Here is a 21,486-nt window from a genome sequence, read left to right on the forward strand (position 1 = left end):
GCTCAATACGATTTAGGTCAGGGCTCATAGAAGGCCACTTTAGAATAGTCCAATGTTTCGTTCTTAGCCATTCTTGGGTGATTTTAGCTGTGTTTTGGGTCATTGTCCTGTTGCAAGACCCATAACCTGCGACTGAGACCAAGCTTTCTGACACTGGCCAGCACATTTCTCTCTAGAATCTCTTGATAGTCTTGAGATTTCATTGTACCGGCACAGATTCAAGACACCTTGTGCCAGATGCAGCAAAGCAGCCCCAGAACATAACAGAGCCTCCTCCATGTTTCAAAGTAGGGACGGTGTTCTTTTCTTCATATGCTTCATTTTTCCATCTGTAAACATAGAGCTGATGAGCCTTGGCAAAAAGTTCCATTTTTGTCTCATATGTCCATAGGACATTCTCCCAGAAGCTTTGTGGCTTGTCAACATGTAGTTTGGCTTTTTTATGATTTGTTTTCAACAATGGTTCCTCCTTGGTTTTCTCCCATTAAGTCCACTTTGGCTCAAACGACGACGGATGGTGCGATCTGACACTGATGTTCCTTGAGCTTGAAGTTGACCTTTATTCTCTTTAAAAGTTTTTCTGGGCTCTTTTGTTACCGTTCGTATTATCCGTCTGTTTGATTTGTCATCAGTTTTCCTCCTGCGGCCACATCCAGGGAGGTTGGCTACAGTCCCATGGATCTTAAATTTCTGAATAATATGTGCAACTGTAGTCACAGGAACATCAAGCTGCTTGGAGATGGTCTTATAGCCTTTACCTTTAACATGCTTGTCTATAATTTTCTTTCTAATCTCCTGAGACAACTCTTTCCTTTGCTTCCTCTGGTCCATATTGAGTGTGGTACACACCATGTCACCAAACAGCACAGTGACTACCTGTAGCTTATATATAGGCCCATTGACTGGTTACAAGATCGTAGACACCTGTAATGCTAATTAGTGGACACACCTTGGATTAACACGTCCCTTTGGTCACATTATTTTCAGTCTTTTGTAGGGGTACCATCATTTTTGTCCAGGCCTGTTTCATGAGTTTATTTTTTTAAATAATTCTGTTGAAACGTGGTTGAAAAGCAAAGTCTGACTTTCATTGTTTAAATTTCATAGAATTTTTATTTATTATTACTTTTGTGAGATTCAAGTTATTTCTGTGACCATTGTGATATTTTCTTTCATTAACCGAAGGGTACCAACAATTTTGTCCATGACTGTATAATTAATCATAATAATTATAATTCCACATTATTTAGTAAAAAGTGTTGAGTCGGTTGAAGGTAAAAGACAGTTTAAACTGTGTAGCTAAATTCTTCAAATATCAGACTTATTTTATTTTTCTAATAACTTTCCTCAAATAACACATTAAACCGAGTTTGTGGCTGGAAATTTGAATCTTCTTAAAAGAACCAAAACTATTTGCTTTAAGAACAAACTTAGAGATGATTTTTCTTACTAATGACGAACAGAACAAACTGATTCGTGTCGTTGACATTTTACTGACATTTTTAAGTTTTATCTCTATTTTGGTTGTTTTCCAGTCAGCCATGGATAAAAATCTCTGTTCTGCTTTTTCCAGGAAGAAGTGGTGGAAGAAGAAGAGGAGGAAGAGGAGGGTGGAATGGTGGAGGTTGAGGAGGTGGAGATAGTCAACGTCATTCAGCAGAAGTCGCCACCGGTGACGGAGAGGCTCAGCAGGACGGAGCTGAGGGCGGAGCTGAGGGAGGTGCCGGAGCCGACCAAGCTGGACACGCGTTACTTCGGCGAGTTGCTGGCCGACGTCTACAGGAAGAACTGCGACATCCACTCCTGCATCTCCGACCATGTGACCAGGATCCGCGGGCAGTAAGTGCACACACACGGCAAACACACAGAATGTTTCACATGTAATAAACTTTATTTATGCAAAACCTTTCTTAACAAGTGTTAGAAAGTTCTTCAAGCAGCAGCAGATTCTAAAAAGAAAATAAAAAAATCTGTTTAATTTAATTGTTCCTGAAACTGAACCAGAACGTGAGGTGAAAATGTTCATGAGATAGACTGAACTCAGTTTACGCCACCAAATCTTGAGCACCATCACTTATATTAGGAACAGTTTCTCAGTCTGTGAGGTAAATTTTGATGGATAACTTACCCTTCAGGTCAGTGGTCCCCAACCCTGGTCCTCAAGGCCCACTATCCTGCAGGTCTTAGATGTCTCCCTGCTGCAACGCACCTGATTCAAATTAAATGGATCTTTGACAATCTCTGTACAAGTCTACTAATGAGCCATTTATTGTAGTCAGGTGTGTTGAAGCAGGGAAACATTGAATATCTGGAGGACAGTGGGCCCTGAGGACTGGAGCTGGGGATCCCTACTTTAGGTGATCTACGACAGTTTTATATCCCACCCAGGATGTTTAAAATCCAGCCACAAAATGTAGTGTTTATTCAAAGACGATCCATGATAACACAATTATTTATCACATCTTCATAAACAAAAAGATCACTATCACTACTATGTTGCTAAGAGACCTGTATTTGACCCAGTCACTTTCCACCAATCAGATAGCTTAAATTAACTGTAATGTCCAATCAGGAGAAGATGTTTTTAATGCACAGTGGTGCAAAAAAACAGCTGAGTTGAAGTTGGTTTAATGAGGACAGCAGGTAAATAGGAGCATAAATAACTGTAAATTAGGAAAAAGTGAAAATATGTGGATAGTTTCTGTTGTGTGTTTGTTTCAGTGCCAATATTTTTTCTCCTGAAAGCCAAAACTTGAGAGAATGATGTGCAGATGAGAAAAGGCTTGGTCACTGTTGATCTGTGTGTTATTTCTACAAAGTTCTGTTAGTATTATGTTCTGCTTTCTTCTACTGGTTGGTCTTTTTGGATGGTTGACTGGGTTGGATGGTGACTTGGATTAAAAGGTTTGAGCTTCTACATCCTGTTTATAAAAAAATAAAACAAAAAAAAAAACAGGTGGACCAAAAATAGACAAAAATGCCTTCTTTTTTTTTAAAGCGTTTAAATATTTCATTGTGCTTAAAGCTTATTTCCTCCTAGAAACTTTATGAGATGATGTCACGCTTATTATTATCATCTTGGCATTAAAATCTAAAACTCTTAGACTGCACCATCAATGTTGCCATGGAGACAGACGACAGGCTTGGCGGCTGGGCGCAGTTTCATCTGCAGCCTGTTCAGACAGGTCAGACATGCGTTTCAGTTGGTTGCTTTCCCATCATCATGTTCTCACCTGAGCCGGCCTGGAAATGTCAGCGTGTCAGACATGAATATAATCAGATATTGATTTCTGAATAGAAAATCATGGTAATGTATCGGTCCAAGTACAGAAGTAACATTTTCACCTTTATTAGTTGATCTCTTCCAGAAATGTCCAGATGAATGTTTGTGTTGAAGGTGAACATCCACATGGCTTTCACCCTGTAGACACACACTTTCTGTTCTTACTTACACCCACATATCCTCCAGTCATGCTGCTTCCTCATTGTTTGTCTCCCCTCTTGGTGTGTTGTAGGAAACACCAGCTGGATCTCAGCAATGACTTTAAGGTGAGAAACAAACCTGCACAACTTGAGAAAAAGCTCCTTCTCTTAACCTGTGGACAAAACTTAACACACACCTGGAATTTAACATATTTCAGATATCTGAAGAGCGTCCAGCTCCATCGTATCTGATCTCTTACATTGTCCACCACCATTCAAACTGCTCATACTGATGCAGGTATTTATGTGTTCAGGTGGAGAAAGATGAGGTGGAGGCTTTGATTCCCAAAGGAGCCACTGAGCTAACGAAACAACAGATGCGTTACCTGCTGCAGGTGAGACAGAGAAAACCACATACTACACCTCCCCCTCTTCTTCATCAGGTCCAGTTCTGACCTCTCTGATCCTGGTCGGATCAGCAGAGCTTAAACTTTGTTTAACTTCATGACGAAACATGATGATTTCATTTTCAGTGGTTGTAAACAAGTATGGCACTTTGTGTCAGCAGTTATAAACGCCAAATACTGGTCCATACGCTCTACTTCTACAGCCTGATAGAGCGGTAATTATAAAGCATATAATTATGAACAACACAAACACACAAACATGCACACACACACACTGTTAAAGCACGTCTGAACTTCACACATAATTTACAGCTTTAGTATTGTCATTTCTTTGATTACAGGTCTGTTACTTCACCAGTCACTCATCAGGAGTGTAATTGGTTGTCAGCAAAATTCCATTTACTGAAATATTTCATGTATTAATTCTAGGACTGGGCGATGTGGCCTAAAAATAAAATCTCCGATTTTTTTATTACCAAATCCGATTTCCAATGTTAATAGATTTTTTTTTTCTTTTCGTTTACAAAACATAAATAAACTTATTCAAAACATTTGTTTGTTTATATAGATGAATGCCAACAAAAATAAAGCATAAATGTCATAGATTTTCCACCATATAAACGACTTCATATCTTACACAGAAATATGTGACACAATGCATCCGTGATCTCTTTCCATCTGGATCCTTATCATACAGGATCCACTGCAGAAATAATTCCCCTGATGAAGGCTGTCTCTTAACTAGGGTTTGTGGGCTAAAGTTGACTTCTGCAGCTCATAGAGAGCAGCATTTCTCACTGCAGTTATACACACAGCTAAATCCCAGGCATGAGTAAAGGGTCACTTCACTAAAAATCTGTCAGGCAAACACTGTTCTGGTGTGGAGGGAAGGCTAAGTCTGCTGCTAGCTAACTATGGAAAAAAATCCAGATTTTCATAAAAATAAATCTCCAGAAATGGAAAATTCGATTTATCGATTTTATCGATTAATCGCCCAATTCATTATATTTTTAGATACTTCGGTTTTACATCAGTTTTATTATTTTATAACGAATACATTGTCTTTTTACAGTTTATATTTATTGCCTAATGTGTATTTTTTATTATAGGTTTTTGTATTTCAGTTAGTATATCTTATATATTTTTATTTAATTATTATTATATTTTAATATTATTTTGTAATGTATACATTTTCTAAAATAATTCTGTTTACTATATATATTATATATATAATTAATAAAGAATTACCGTTTTTATTATATATTTGTAATTAATCACTAATATATATGTATTACGTTTATAATGGTGTAGCTAAAAGCACCGCGGTTCATCTGTCTGTGATGGAAGCTGCTTCTGCATGTCAGCCAGTCTGGGTTGTTAATTCTGCTGCTTGTGTTTCAGACCCGTCTGACTGCAGATAAAAGCATGCGGATGCTGCTGTCCACCTTCAGCAGTCTGAGAGAGGAGCTCCTGCAGATGTCTGAGGACCTGAGGGTAAAACCTAGCAACACAAACAAATGTTGAGAGCTCAGATGAGATTAGTTGACTTTAATCTATAGTTGAAATGTAAACTCAGACCAGAGCTGCTGTGTTGGAGGCTTTGGTTGGATTTTGTTTTGTTCACTCTGAGAACATGTTGGACTGATTAAAGTCACTTTTTTGATGAGAAATAGAACAAAAAGAAGCAGAAGTCCAACGTTTTTCTTCTTGTTCCAGAGAAATAAATCAGGAGATGAAGAAAAATACCTCATGTATGGATGGAACAGTATCAGAATGGATGTTGTTTACATCTTTGTACAGATGGGTGAAGGATCATGAGAGCAGTAGAGTGACTTTTAGTGTTTACATTCCTAAAGTGAGAGCTGAAAAGACAGTTTTGTGGGTTCAGTCATCTGCACTGAAGGAATATAGGAATAAAGGAATGAAACTGCAGGTCTAGACTGAACCTGCTATCAGATCTATCAAACTCAGAATAAACAGAACAGGATCTGAAGGGGGTTTCGTGGGCTCTACCTCATGTTGCAGTAGAATAAAATGAAGGTGGGGACTACTTGTTTAAAAAAAAAAACACTGTAAAGGAAGAGAGAACAGAATTTAATTTCCAGTGTGGCCCACAGATAACAGGAAAGTTATAAACAAGTCATTAACTGAACAATGGTGACGCTCTATGGAGAGAAAAGCTGATTTCACTAAACAGAATAATGTCTGTTTATTGGTAAAACAGAGACTTGGGTATTATTAAACCGAGGCTACTGTGGGCTGAAACGTGGGCTGGTTAAGAAAACACCCGGATGTTGAAGCAGTTGACCCCATCCTTACTGAGCAGAGCCAGCTGCCTTCCATGTTCACACTTCTGAACCTGGATATCTGGGCCAGAACCAAGAAACTGAAGTTACATTTACACAGTGGTCATCTAGATAAACTAAAGCAGGAATCTTGAAACAACTTTGTGATCTAGTTCATATCTATTCTGTTGATGGAAAAAGAAGGACCTGGTTGATGTGGAACAGCAGATGATAGCAGTGCATCACTGATACATTTACCCTGCTTAACATGAAGAAGATGTCAGGTTGTATTCACAATAAAGAAACCACAGCCATAAATTTCCCTTCATAGATGTAATTGTATCCAGCTGTAATTCTTTAATTCGACTTCTCACAAACAAAATACTCAGTAAACATTTTACATTTACTACGAGAATAAAACTCAATGTTTTAACAACAAATGTTTACTTGTAAACAAACATCTTATCTGACGTTATCCACCACCATCTCAGCCGATTTTAACCTCAAGTCTCTCTGCTTGACTATTATGTTACAATCCCAACTCCAAAAAAGTTAAAACTCATGTAAAATGTTAATAAAACCAGAATTTTCCAGTCTCATCAACCACATTTTCTATTGCTAAAAGGTCTGGACTGCAGGCAGGCCAGTTCAGCAGCCGGACTCTTCTCCTGTGAAGCCATGCTGCTGTGATGGATGCAGGATGTGGTTCAGCATCGTCTTGCTGAAATCTGCAAGTCCTTCCTTGAAAGACACGTCGACTGGATGGGAGCAGATGTTGCTCTAAAACCTCCATCAATACCGAAAAGTACATGGAGGTTTTAGAGCAACATCTGCTCCCATCCAGACATGTGGAAACTGCACACGCCATAGACACTAATGCAGCCCCATCCCATCAGAGATGCAGCTTTTCACCTGTCCACTGATAACAAGCTGGATGCTCCGTCTCCTCTTTAGCCTGCAGGACAAGGCGTCCATGCTTTCCAGAAACAATTTCACATTTTTATCCATCTGACCACAGAACAGTTTTCTACTTTGTCTCAGACCATTTTAAATGAGCTTTGGTCCAGAGAAGGTGTTTCTGGATCCTGTTCACATCTGGCTTCTTCTTTACATGATGGAGCTTTAACCTGCATTTGTGGATTTCAGGGTGAACTGTGTTAACAAACAGCGGTTTCTGAAAGTGTCCCTGAGTCCATGCAGTGGGTTCGAGTAGAGAATCACGTCTGGTTTTTAAGGCTTTCAGTGCTGCCTGAGAAACCCAAGACAGTTAGACCTTCAGCCTTGTCCCATGTGTACAGAGATTCCTCCTGATTATTGAAGCTTTTGATGATATTATACACTGTAGATGATGGGATCTTCATAGACTTCACTATTTTATGTTTAGGAACATTTTTCTGTAATTGTTACACAATTTGTAGAGTGTCCCAACTTTTAACTTGGGTTGTATTTATTTAATTCTGCAACAGTATAATTTCCCCACTTTATTACTTTATAAAAAAAAATATATATACATAAACTTTATGCTTCTGGTGTTGAAGTCACATTCCAGGTTCCTGAAAGTCAAACATGTCTCAGAGTCACTGTTACTTTGCTCTATCAAGTAAAACTAAAGCCAGCAGGAGTCAGAACGTTGCAGCTTCAGGTTCCAGCAGCATGAACTCAGATGTTTCCTGCAGCTTCTGTAGGATCAGAACAATTTGTCCTCACCTGTCACACACGATGTACAAGCTTTTCTGCAGGTGTGTGAGGGGTTTTCATGGCTTCAGCCACATCAGGCTTGAACAGGCCTCAGGTCGGATAATAACAGCTCGTTAAAGTCGGTGTTTTAACGGTGCAGACGAGCTCAAATTCCTGAACAGAAACTATTTCAAACACATTTCAAACTTTTTGTTTTCACAGCGTCTGGAGAGCGAGAAGGAGTCTCTGGAGAGAGATCTGACTTTCAAAGCTGACCAGGCTCGACAGTACGACTCCCTCCTGGAGGCCGTCAGGGACAACAACAGACAGCTGCAGGTAAGTGCCATCAGCTGATTGACAGCTGAGCCCTGCAGCCTCCTCAGCCCACATCCCCGCAGCATCTTCAGTTTTACAAACAAAGTCAACCTCAGCTGTTTACTGTCTGATCAAATGTGTTTTCAAAAAACTGATTTATGTTTATCTCTAATTCATGGTAACAACACGACGACATCTGTTTCAAGAAAGCAGATCCAAAAACTTTATTCTGACAATAAAAATAAGAAACTTGACTTCACTGTTAGAGAGGAAAATAAAAAAAATGGTCACAGTGTTAAAACTTCAGTTATGCTCTGAAAGCCAGAATCCCATCCCAGCCCTTCAGAGACATGAAGGTCCTTCCAGGAAGCGTCCTCAGGACTTTATCTCTTACAGTGCAAGAGCAGCTCAGCTACAAAGGAATTAAATATTCCTAAAATTCAGTCAAATCATCCGTTATAATAATCAAAATGAAAAGAAATAAACATTTTAAATATGTCAGTCTGTGAGGAATGAATGTCTACATTATACAAGTTTCACTTTTCTGAAATAAATCAACTTTTTCATGATATTCTAATTTTATGACGAGCACCTGTACACCTATATACTGTAAGTTGAACATGCTGAAAATAATCATATTGGTCTCTTAAACTGAGACAATTAAATGTGAATTTAAAAAATGACAATTAAAACAAATGTTTTTTCTTTTAATAAAGATTCCAAAACGTCTTCATTTTCACTATTTTCTCTAAAGCAGTTTTATTAAGATTAGCTGCGTTTACGTGGAGCTTTTTTTCCAAGAAGGATGGTTTTAACCTTTTCACCATCGGATCATGTCTGCACCCATGTGATGGTTTCTGTGGTGGATGCTGTTTCTACACATGCTTGAATCATGTGGGGGTTCGCTGATGTAATGAGTTTCAGGAAAGACTTGAAAACTGAGGTCAGCATCACAGAGCTGGTCTGTGGACGATGCGTTTTTGTTAGAAACTGAAAGAATTCAGGATTATTGAGCATCTCAATGTCTCAACAGGTTAAAAAAAGTCAGTCCATATTGCAAAATTTTTACGGTCATGTTAAATCTTTCTATCATGTAAACACACTGATCAGCTTTACAGTGAATACCCTGAAACACTGATCACTTTAGCTAACGTCCATGTAAACGTGCCAGCTGGAATCTCTGATCTGATTGTTTCAATCAGATAGAAGAAATATTTTTCCATGTAAACGTAGCTGCTGTTAACTGAACATTTATTATTCTCTTCACATTAACTGTGATGAAGATCAGGAAATGTTTCAGTCATTTTATGAGCAGTGTGTTTTCTGGTCTATATGCGGTTTGTTGCATTTACTAAACTGATGTTACAGCAGGTCTGATTATAAATGTTTCAGCTATGTTTATATGGACACTAGTTTTCAGATTAATGCAAGGTAGTTTATTTGTATGGCAGATTTCATGTACAAGACAATTCAAAGTGCTTTACATGAAACATTAATAGCATTAGAGGTGGCGCAATGAAAGCATTAAAAAGTAGTAAAAAGCTGAAACACAGCAAAAATCACAATAAAATCAACTAAATTAAAATGATTAAAGGCAAAATAAGTAGCATTGACACCTAGTGGTTCAAATCAGAACTGCAGTCGAAAGAGAAAAACACGGAGAGCGTTCTTCCCCCCTCGGAGAGTTTCACGTAGGTTGCTGGTTTGTGAGAGGACGGTTCTTTTATACAGTCTATGTAGGACGGAGAACATAGCACCAGCAAACATCATGATGAGGAGTGAAGCTGATTCACACACACAGTAAGTTGCTATGCTTTGCAATGCTAGCGCTAATTTCACGCGCTAATTTACGTTAGCATAAAATAGAGTGTAAACAAAAGCTTCATTAATTAACAAATGCCACACAGTGGCAGTTTTTCCTCAGTCTCACTTAATAAATTAATTTGATATTAATTTCATAAGTTTATAAGGACAAACACAGTATTCACTTGGCCCAAACATCATTACATTTGTTGTTGTAAACTAACAGGCCACCAATTTCCTCCACTAATACATCCATACACTCACACACATTCATTTAATGAGTGCAGAGAAACAAGTTTGACTAAAATCTTTGTAAATCAAGATAAACTTTTCGGTTAATTTAAGCAGAATTCTGGTGCGTACCTGTCGAGGAGAAACTTTGCCAGATCAGACTTCTCCACGTTTCAAAAGATTCTCCAATATTGATCCTCGTTTTATTCCGTTTTTAGTCATTTGCTTTTTGAGCAGGATGCCGAGGCTTTTTAGGTTTTTCTGAAACTATTTCTGGGTTGCTTCTTTTACCAGCTTCCATACCTGCACGCTGTTGCTCTTTTGCCAACATAAAATGCCAAACGCTGCCTTGTTGTTGTTAGGCAACCGTGGGGAGTCGCATATGATTGGTTCAGGAACCAGGAAGCTGGAAAGAGCAGCGCGGTGCACCAAAGTTATTCAGGCACGGAACTCTTACTTTGAAGGTGCAAACCTTGACAAAGACATTGTTGATGTAGGAGACAGATTGTTTATAGGGAAGCTTCCTTTTATCCCTCACAACAAATGAAGACATTTAAAATTAATTTTACAGAAAAAAAATCCTATTTATTTAGCCTTTAAAAGCAAGATAAGTTTAAAGTTACCGTGCAGGTTTCATGCATAGGCACATGACAAAAGAAATAGTTTAACCTGGATTGAAAAGTGTCTACATTTGGAGAAAGTTTAATCTCCACTGGCAGTTTGTTCCATTTGTTTGCAGCATAACAGCTAAATGCTGCTTCTCCATGTTTAGTCTGGACTCTGGTTTGGACTAGTTGACCAAAGTTTTTGGATCTAAGAGCTCTGCTAGGTTTATATTCTCTGAACATATCACAGATGTATTCTAAACCAGAAAAAGGGTTTTAAATCTATTCTGTGACTGACTGGAAGCCAGTGTAAAGATTTTAGAACTGGTGTGATGAGAGATATTTTTCTCAGAGATGAAAGTCCCGGGTAAAACTGCATCATCAGCAGCGTTTTGGATGAGCTGCAGATGTTTAATGCTCTTTTTAGGAAGTCCTGTTAAAAGACCATTACAGTAATCCAGCCTCCTGGAGATGAATGCATGGATGAGTTTCTCTTGGTCTTTCTGGGAGACAAACTTTTAATTCTGTTGATGTTTTTGAGCTGGTAAAAAGCTTCTTATTAACAGCTTTAATGTGGCTGCTGAAAGTCAGACCTGAGTCTATCAACACACCAAAGTTACGAACTTAAGATCCTGATCATAATAAAAATGCTTCAAGAAAACATACCAATCAGAAGATTCTGATCCGATCACACTCATTTTCTTCTGATTGACCTGGGTGGGTCATACCGATTATTATTCCGATCCACATGCATGTAAACACACATTCTGAATGTCGGGTAGAAATGATCCTCACTGAGCATGCCTGTTACGTCGGCTGTACGTCAGCGTAACATAATCTTATGCTTTATGTTACAGCTTGTTTTGCACTGTTTTATTCAATAAAGTTTATTAAAAAAAAGAAAAAGTTATAACTAGTGGACGACATGATGGAACCAAACCAGGACTGATGGGTATGTGAAACAAATACCTCGCTAAAAGAATCTAAAATTATTAAGGAGGAGAGAGTAATATCTGTAATAAATGTTTTGTTTGCATCAGAAATCACTGCTTCTTCTGCTGCTGCTGGATTTATACAGGACACTTTACGGCTTCTCACTGGCTTGTAGTGACTGACACTGAGCTGGGATATCTGATAAGGAGAAAAAGTTGGATTCTCTTGAAACTAGCTTTCTAAAGCAAAACATTCTTGATGAGATGTATTTTTATTTTAGAAAATAAAAAGTTCTTATTTCCTTGAAACAAGTTTGTTTTTACTTGATTAAAATTCCTTTCTGCCATGCAGCTCAGGGAATATCGTTTTCTTAGAACTGTTATATGGATGGCTGCTGGCATGGCTAGCTCAACAATATGACCGTTTTAATGTGGGAGTTTGTGTGTGCAGCTGTCTCTGAAGGAAGCCAGCGCCACCCAGCGCTCCATGGAGAGCCAGCTGATGAGGAGCCGGAGCACCGACTCCAGCCGCGAGTTCAAGATCAAGGAGCTGGAGGGAAGAATGAGAGCGCTGGAGAAGGAGAATGAGATGCTACGACAGAAGGTGATGTCTTATCCTCCACCGGCACATCATCATGAAGTGATGGGCTTGTGGGAGGTTTTCCTGTGATGGTTGCAGTAAAAATGTTTCCTGAAATCATAATTGTCTTTTCCACTAAATCGGTCTCCTCATGTCCATCTGTCCTCCAGCTGGCTGGACAGGCCAGCAGTTCCACCCTGCACATAAAGACAGAGGAGCTGTCACGTCAGTACAACGAGCAGCTCAACGTCATGAAGCAGGAGAAAGACCAGGAGATACAGCGGCTGAGGGTAAGACCGATCAGCAGAGACGGAGGGATGAAAATCTCCTCTGATGCAGACTGGAAACCAGTTAGATGAAACAAGTCAAACATTTATGTTCCTGCAGAACGAATCCTCATCATGTTTTTCTGTCTCAGCTTCCAAATAATAAAAATCTTTCTTCTTCTTCTTCTTCTTCTTCTTCTTCTTCTTCTTCTTCTTCTTCTTCTTCTTCTTCTTCTTCTTCTTCTTCTTCTTCTTCTTCTTCTTCTTCTTCTTCTTCTTCTTCTTCTTCTCCTTCTCCTTCTCCTTCTCCTTCTTCTTTTTTTCCCCTCCTTCTCCTTCTGTGGTGTTTTCAGTCCCAGATCACTAAGATCCAGACGGAGGTCAGCAGCACCCAGTCGTCCTCAGACCAGAGTCTTCAGTTGAGGATCTCTGAGCTGCTGTCCATGTTGGAGCAGCGGCAGACCACCATCACCCGACAAGAGGAGGTCTGCAGCATCACACACACACACACACCTTTAGTTTGTTTCACACAGTCCTCATTCTGTTTCGGTTCAACCATAAAGAACCATCCGGACTCCAGAATTACTGTTCAAACTGGCTCCACAGATTTAGCTCGTTCATCTGAAAACATTTTAACATAGTCCAGGATTGAAAATGTATGTTTTGAGCTGTAACTGTGATGGACTGTCCAGCTGTACGCTGCCTCTCACCTGGTAACTGCTGGGATGTAAACAATGTCTTAACTCTGCCGACTTCCTGTTTCCTTCAGGAAATCAGGAAACTGATGCAGGAGAGGAGCGACAGCTCCAAGAACGTCACCAAGACCATCATCACCAAGAGGTAAAAACCTGTCATAGATCAGGTGATCAGTCAGCTGCTGATGATGTTTCATGTTTCCAGACTTCGGCGTTATCCTGGAGTCTAGAAAAAAAACAGTCAGCAGATTAATCAGTTATGAAATTTTTTTTTTTTGTTATATCCTGAAATCTTTTCCTGGATAGAAAACAGACACTTTAATTCTCTTCATCAGAGATAATTAAAATGGTTTAACAAAATGAGGTGGAAGTTGATAAATGGTTGCCATGGAAACCAAACCTCTGGGTTGTTACCATGTCATGTAAAGTTTTCCAGAAGTTCGTGCTGAGCTGTGAGTCTACAACCAGAACATCTACCATCAGTGATGGAGCTTCTTCAGCCTTCATCTACTCCCCTCCTCTTTGTCTTTTCTTTCTTTTTCTTCACTTTCTTCCTTTTTCGTGCTTCTCGTCTTCTTTCTTCTTCTTGTTTTTGTTTTCCTCCTCTTTGTCATGAACTTATCCTCATCCTCATTCTGCTTTTTCTTGCCACCTCCTCTTCTTTTTCTTCTTTCTGTTCTTTCTCCCTCTTCTTCTTCTCTTCCTCCTATTTCTCTTTTTCTCCTCCTACTTTTCTTCTTTCCTCCCCCTTTCCATCTCTTGTTTTACTTTGCTTTTCTTCTCCCTTTTCTCTACCTCTTTGTCCTGGTCCTCCTTCCTCCTCTTCCTCCTCCTAAACTTAGTATAGTTTTTTGCTGTTTTCCGTGTGATGATCACAGTGAGAATAAAATATTTCTGCTGTTTTATCAGAGTGTAACCTGTTTCTAACAGATTACATGTAGTTACACAACAAAACAGATCAGAGGTCACACTGCAGGTTAAAGGTTAATTTCTGTAACAGTTATATTTAACTACAGTTTGTATACACGCACCCATCTTCTGCTTTGTCTTGTTTCTTGTCTATTTGCAGTCATTTGGACAGAAAACAATGTTTTAAAGTTAAAATATGTTTAAACTAAAGTGTGCCATACTCATACTCCGCATGTAAAACACACCCGTCCAGTCTGGGCCGTCCATTTAAACCGCACACTTCCTGTCCAACTGAAACTTAAAGTGGAAATTTGGGATGGAAGTCCTGCTGCTCTTAAATGGTTAAAATGATGGGATTGACCCAAAGAACAATGATGTCATCTGGAGTGAAATAGAGGACTCTGCATGGAGAACATCCCATAATTAAAATAGCTTAGAAAAGTAAAATGTTTTTGTTCTGGTTGGTTTGGGTTTAGTGTGACTTTAATGGTCAGTCATGTCCATCAGCGTAACGTTTCTACATAGTCAACTTGTTTTCTGACAGATGTGTGTGATTTGGTCTGTTTCATCAAATAGAGAAACTACTGCAGTAACCGTCGGTTTACTTCGCTCTGGGTGTGTCTGGGTGTGTTTGTAGGTACCGGAACCAGTACCCCATCCTCGGCCTGCTCAGTGACGACTATCAGGTCACCTCCCCAGTCAAAGAAGCAAAAACCATCGTCATCGAGAGAACCGGAGAGATGATTAAACAGGTATGAAGAGGTTTGTCTTTATAGCAGCAGATGTTCTGCAAAAACTCCACCACACTGGTGTCATGAAATACCAGAACATGGGGTTATTTTTTAAGATTTATTCATTTTAGACACAGAGTTTCTGTCAGAGATGAGGAAAGAAGAGAAAATCCTGAAGTTAAACCTCACCTGATGAATAAATCCACAGTTTCACTGCTGAGACCCCCCCCCCACTGAGGTTCACCTGATGCAAAGTGTGGCTCAATTTTCCAGTCGAACCCAGTTGAGATGCACCAGCTGGCCAGTGGATTTACCTGCAGTTCATAGGGTTATGGAACAGTGTTATAAGCCTAAAAAAATTAGGTCTGTCAAAATTAGCACGTTAATGCAAAGAAATTGGTTTGCGGAATTAATTGTACAGTAAATCTTTAAATCCTTGGAAGTTCTTTGTTGTTATTTTCTCTCAAATGTGCTTCTACAACAAAGCAGCTTGGTCCAGCCTGGTCCCCTCTCTAATGTTGGTCTAAAAACGCCACTTCCTGTCATCTTTCTGGTCTGGAAGAAAGTTAGATTAAAGCAACAGAAACCAGTTCTCTGGTAGTAGCCGTTCTCTGTCTTTGCCGACATTAAATTATGAAAATATCTGGTCTGTCAAACTGTTTCATTTACAGTCAAACTAAATATTAGACATCACTGATCACGCTGCTTTCTGATTGGGCTGTAAAAACAGATCTGCTGCAGCCTGGTGGTAAAAATCTGCTGCTACAGACGTTTGTTTTTAAAAGAATCATACAGTATAAAGATACGAAATAACCTAGCAGAGTGCATATTTTCTTACCTTGTCAAACATGTTGTCTAATTGTTATTATAAATTTTGTAAAATTTAACACATTGTAGGTTTTTTGTTAGGATTATTTAAGACTAATCTGGAGACTAAATTTCAGCCTCTTTAAAACTAAATTCCACAAAAAGCTCTGAAATGAAATGAAGGTGGGTTAAATCAAAGCAACAAGGAAACTTCCTGTCTGTACAGTGAGAATTAGAGCTGTTGTTGTTATTGTTGTTGTTGTTTTCTCTCTTTAACATGCTGATTTATTGAACTATTTTTCCACTCAGACGTTGTGTGAAGTTTAACGACTGAACCTGTGTTTTATTTCAAAACAGGAAATCATTACAACACCTTAAAGACACACTGCTTCTCTCCGACAGGAATGAGCGAACCACAAGAAGACCCTGATGTCCCCCATCACCTCCCCCCTGCATGCTCCTCCCCCTCCCCTCAGGCCTCAGGGTTGGTGGTGGTTAAACCCCTCCCCCTTCCCCCATCCCCTTCTTTACCCCTAAATTTGGGACCTTTGGTTCATCTAAATTGAGTTTGTTTGGGGTGTCCAGTAGTTTAGTTTGGGCTGTTTGTTCTGGTTTCATAAAAAGGGCAGAAACAATCTGATAATCAGAGCATTTGACTTCAGCCAGTGTTGGATTGAAGGTCCTGACGGCTGGGAGCTGGGTGACATTTTAGGTTCTGATAAATTCAGGAATCTGGATGCTGTTTGTGTCAGTAACTAAATGTCACCAGATCACTGAATTCTCTGATATACTGCAAAACGATCCTCTGATACTTCACACTGTGTGTCTAAAAATATTCATCCCCTCACTTTTAATTGGAAGAATTTTACCAGAAGAACACCAGTCAGTATCACAGGAGATCGTTGTGTGTTATATTTGCTGCATGAATGAACTGTCCCATCTTTTCTGAGAAGGTCAGCTGATCAGATTCAGAAAGTTTGACTTTGGCTCCTCGTGGATGTTGTCTTCCAATCTGAGTGCATGAAAACGGCTTCTGATCAACAGTTTCCTGCAGTCCAGTGCAACAACATAAGAAGCACCCGCATGTGATGGAGTCCAGATGAATTAAATCAGACCATGTCAGCCAGATTGAAGATCTATAAATTTTTTTATTTATAGCTGATAAGTTGAATGGGGATATATAGGAGTTTACAGGTGTGTCTAATAATGCATTGTCTGATGATGCTGCTTTGAAATGAGGTTGTGTTCCCACCTGCCATTACAACACGTCTCTGGAGCGGATTCTGTTCACAAAGATATGATGTAAGAAGTGACCTGTTACCGGCCAGTTTGAGTCCAGATTTGGAGCCGACTCGGCGCCTCAGACACTGCAGACATCAGTCACAGGAGTTGTTTTTCGCTGGCGGGAGGACCATTGGTTCAGTAGGTTTCTCTCAGTTTATTCCAGGACATGTTCACGTTCATGCTTAGAACAGAATGTGACCGCATGTGGCCCAGACAAGACTTGGTTAAATCAAATCAAACTTTATTTATAAAGTTTTTTTCCTACAAAAGCAGCACAGAGTGCTTTACGCCATAAAACTAATTTTGAATATATACAAAACCTTCACACACTCAAGTATAAAACATCAAAGTTCAATCTTTCTCACACACACATCATAACACACCCACACAGCGCACGCATACAACCCCCCACACCTTTTAGTACAAACATAAACTCTGACTTCTAGTTTCTGTCTTTTTAACTGAAACATCAACATAAAAACAAAACATGAAATAATAACCTGAGGTGAGGAAACGAGTTCGAGTTAACAAAGTAGGCTTTGTAGGCTGCAGTCAGTAACTGGAAACTAGAGAGAAAAAGAAATTAAACAGACTTAGTAGTCTGTCATTATTCTTTCATGTCAGTAAATCTTGGCAAAGAGTTCTTTGGAAATATTTCCTGTGTCTGAGCTTATCAACAGTGTTTTTATCCCGTTATACACATTAATGCCAGGGATGAACAGTAGACCTCAGTTCAGTTTGCTCTATTTTGAGCTAAATCTATTCAGTAAAAGAAGATGAGATCTCTGTCCAGTTTCCAGTTAGTAGTCGTGCGAACACTCACTGAAGGGAAGACAATATGCTGCCACGGAGCCGAATGTCAAACCAAAAAGCAAAGTCTCAGCTTCCAGCTGTCACTGATCAGAAGAATCCTAAACTGGTGCCATGTAGGGAGAGAATCTCCTAAAGCCACCACTGCCATGCTTGCCCAGGGGACGAGGAAGTGGATGCTCCACTATGATCCTTCCATGCATGTAAATATGTCTGTATATTAGCACAGCAGGCATGCTCAGTGAATGCTGTCTCCAGAGTGGAGCAGCCCTCCTGTCATGTTCTGATGAACATTTGGATAAATGTTCTGATCAGGTAGTTTGCTTTGTTCTTGTTTGGTTCTAAGTTAACATGTTTTTGTTTTAGTCTGAGGTCCTGTTGAGTCAGAGGTGCATGAGCTCATGTGCAGATTTGATCTTGGCTGTATATGAAAGTGGGATGTGGGTCATGGTTGGAAATGTTAGCTTGTTCTGACTCCCACAGGTGTGCGACATTGCTATTGGTGGGATAGTGTTAGAGGTGAATGAAGCATGATTTAATGGGGATTTATGATGGTGGAAGAACATTTTTAAAGCACAATGTTATATAAACTGTACATGGAGTATATATTTTTTTTAGTCTCCCTGGTTTTCTTTGTTGAGTTTTCTGATGTAAGTAAGCATGTTGAAGGCTTTGTGTTCACTGGGTGGAGGTCTGGAAGGTGCTGCAGCCATCCATCCATCCATTCATTCATCCAACCATCCATCTATTCATCTGTTGCCTAAACTTACTTAATCCAATGCAGGGTCGTGGGTGACTGAAATCTGCCCCAGCTGCTGTCAGGCAAGAACCAGGGGTCCTCCCTGGACAGATCTCCCGTCCACCACATGCTGCAGCACCTTTCATTATTTCACTCATCTTCATCAGCTGGTTTTCAGCTCACAGAAAACACTTAAACTGCTGATTTATCTCTTACGTCAAGCTGAATATGCAGCCATAATTACAGACAGCAAGCTTTTATTACCATAAACAATTTATTCCTGTTTTGTCTCTTAAACTGGCCTCATCTAAACTTTGCAATAAAGATGCATATTGTAACTAAATGTGTATATACTTCAGCCACAACATTAAAACCACAGGATTTGGGTTATTTCCTCAGGAATACCCTGCAGAATGTCACTATTAAACAAGATGTCAGAGTTTCCACCTGTCAGAGGTTTTCATGCTGTTATTTCTGCAGGTTCAGTTCGACCTGACGTTTGTCCGCCTACTGCAGCTACTTTATATACGTTCTCAGCTCTTATTTGCTCCAATATTCAGGCTTCTCATACGTTTTATGTCGGGGTTTATGGATTAAGGTGAGCATCATAAATACAAATGTGTTTTACCCTTTTTAGTTTTTTAAAGTCTTTACTTGTTCTGCTGTATTTTATGCTGTTCAGCCTGTTGACAGGTCTTCTAAACTTTTCTAAAGCAGTTGAGATGCCAGTTAAATGTAAATAACTACAGGATATAATGACTAACAAATCATTTTATCATTTTAATTCTGCTAAAACAAAACATCTGGTCCAGAATCATTCATTCATTTTCTATACTGCTTATTTCAATACAGGGTCCAGAATCTCACAAATTAATTGGCTACCTAGTCAGTAACTGGGATATAGAAGCAGCATTCAATGAATAATAATATCAATTTTAATGTTTCTAAAGCTAAATCAAACAACGAAAATGGTTAAAATCAGGATTTTATCAGAAAATTCAGATAATCCAGAGAAATCTGCAAAACAAACAGACTTTAAAAACAGATTCAGTGATTTGGTGGAAGTCTGTAAAGGCTCAGAAATATTGTACTTTGTACTTATACTGTAACTAGTAACATGACAAAAAAAGGAAAAAAAAAGAAACTTAAAGTTAAAACTCTTTACCTTTTGTTGTCCACTTCTGACTTTTTAAATCAATATTTTAAAATTCATTTTGTGATTTAAAAATGATGATGTGATGCTCGCTTTGCATCGGGTTTTAATAGTTAAAGTAAACGTGTTGCATCATAAGATAAAAACTTCACCATGAAAAAAAAACCCAACCATCTTGTGATCTGTCAAAACTAGGTTTAAATAGTTTCTTGCAAATCCTTGATGCTGCATTCTTCAGTTTGAAGAGCAAAGATCCAGCTGGTTATCAGCACACAGCAGCATGATGGTATGAGGCATTGTTAATGTGCACACCATTGACACCTTGCACATATATACATAAAATAACTGATTTGAGAAATGTTTTAAAGTGATTTTTATGAAAATAGGATTTTTCTAAAGCTGTTGCTGCAGTTTTGAACATCTTTAAAAGCCCAAAGCCTCATGCAGTGTTTGCTTTGCTGCCAGGTTTTTAGAATTAGAAATATTTTCCTACATTCTTTTAAACGCCCAGTGGACACACAGCCACATTCCTGCTGCAATTACGTAAAATGATTTTGACATTATTGGATATTATTGCCTTCATTGTATTTGCCATGTTAGCAAGCTAATGCAAGTCTAGCGTCACTGCTGGTCCAGTGTTAGCTTGTTGTCATGCTAACTTTGAGAAGACCAAACCCTGCTTTTCATTTCCACCAGAGAAAAATTAAATGTTCAGCCAAATGAACTGGTTGTAGCTAACATGCAAACAGTTATACAATGTCTAAATATATTTTCGTATGAAAACTGATTTATTTTTATGGAGGACTGAGGCAGCAAGCCTGGCTATGCCGTCTCAGTCCTCTCAAGTGAGAGATGTTGCAGCTGAGATTCGATGGTGATTAAAACCATAATATTTCTTTACAATAGTGCACTTGTTGTCTTTCTTGCTGAACGGTTCACAGAACTGAAGTCTGAGCAAATGTCAAAATTACTATAGTGAATGGTCAAAGTTATTACTGCTCAGAATTTAGGTCAGAATGGTGAGTGTCTGGTTAAAATGGTATGAATCAACATACACTGCTCAAAAAAATAAAGGGAACACTAAAATAACACATCCTAGATCTGAATGAATGAAATATTCTTATTAAACACTTTGTTCTTTACATATTTGAATGTGCTGACATCAAAATCACACAAAAATTATCAATGGAAATCAAATTTATTAACCCATGGAGGTCTGGATTTGGACTCACACTCAAAATTTAAGTGGAAAAACACACTCCAGGCTGATCCAACTTTGATGTAATGTCCTTAAAACAAGTCAAAATGAGGCTCAGTAATGTGTGTGGCCTCCATGTGCCTGTATGACCTCCCTACAACGCCTGGGAATGCTCCTAATGTGGTGGTGGATGATCTCCTGAGGGATCTCCTCCCAGACCTGGGGCTTCTCATACATTTAATGTCAGGGTTTATGGATTAACATTAAAACCACAGGACTTGGGTTAGTCTGTGGTGCAACATGGCGTTGGTGGATGGAGCGAGACATAATATCCCAGATGTGGTCAGTTGGATTCAGGTCTGGGGAACAGGCGGGCCAGTCCATAGCATCAATGCCTTCGTTTTGCAGGAACTGCTGACACACTCCAGCCACATGAGGTCTAGCGTTGTCTTGCATTAGGAGGAACCCAGGGCCCACCGCACCAGCATATGGTCTCACAAGGGGTCTGAGGATCTCATCTCGGTACCTAATGGCAGTCAGGCTACCTCTAGCGAGCACATGGAGGGCTATGCGGCCCCCCAAAGAAATGCCACCCAACACCATTACTGACCCACTGCCAAACCGGTCATGCTGGAG

At 39.3% G+C, this 21,486-nt stretch overlaps 1 protein-coding gene across 2 annotated transcripts in view; it reads left to right on the forward strand.

Moving 5' to 3' along the window:
• The window catches only part of pof1b (POF1B actin binding protein), a 45,500-nt gene extending 24,950 nt beyond the window's left edge, over positions 1-20,550 (forward strand). The window contains exons 3-13 of one of the 2 annotated variants that reach the window (XM_042009397.1): positions 1,574-1,839; positions 3,516-3,549; positions 3,738-3,818; positions 5,232-5,324; positions 8,015-8,128; positions 12,130-12,282; positions 12,429-12,548; positions 12,878-13,009; positions 13,294-13,364; positions 14,766-14,880; positions 16,024-20,550. In XM_042009397.1, the coding sequence (XP_041865331.1) occupies positions 1,574-1,839; positions 3,516-3,549; positions 3,738-3,818; positions 5,232-5,324; positions 8,015-8,128; positions 12,130-12,282; positions 12,429-12,548; positions 12,878-13,009; positions 13,294-13,364; positions 14,766-14,880; positions 16,024-16,044 (1,200 nt within the window). In that variant the 3' untranslated portion in view covers positions 16,045-20,550. The remainder of the gene's footprint in view (positions 1-1,573; positions 1,840-3,515; positions 3,550-3,737; positions 3,819-5,231; positions 5,325-8,014; positions 8,129-12,129; positions 12,283-12,428; positions 12,549-12,877; positions 13,010-13,293; positions 13,365-14,765; positions 14,881-16,023) is intronic. The other variant, XM_042009398.1, reaches the window with a different exon arrangement.
• The last annotated feature ends 936 nt before the right edge of the window (positions 20,551-21,486 follow it).

Source organism: Melanotaenia boesemani, chromosome 15, assembly GCF_017639745.1.
Source record: "Melanotaenia boesemani isolate fMelBoe1 chromosome 15, fMelBoe1.pri, whole genome shotgun sequence".
Lineage (NCBI taxonomy): Eukaryota > Metazoa > Chordata > Actinopteri > Atheriniformes > Melanotaeniidae > Melanotaenia > Melanotaenia boesemani.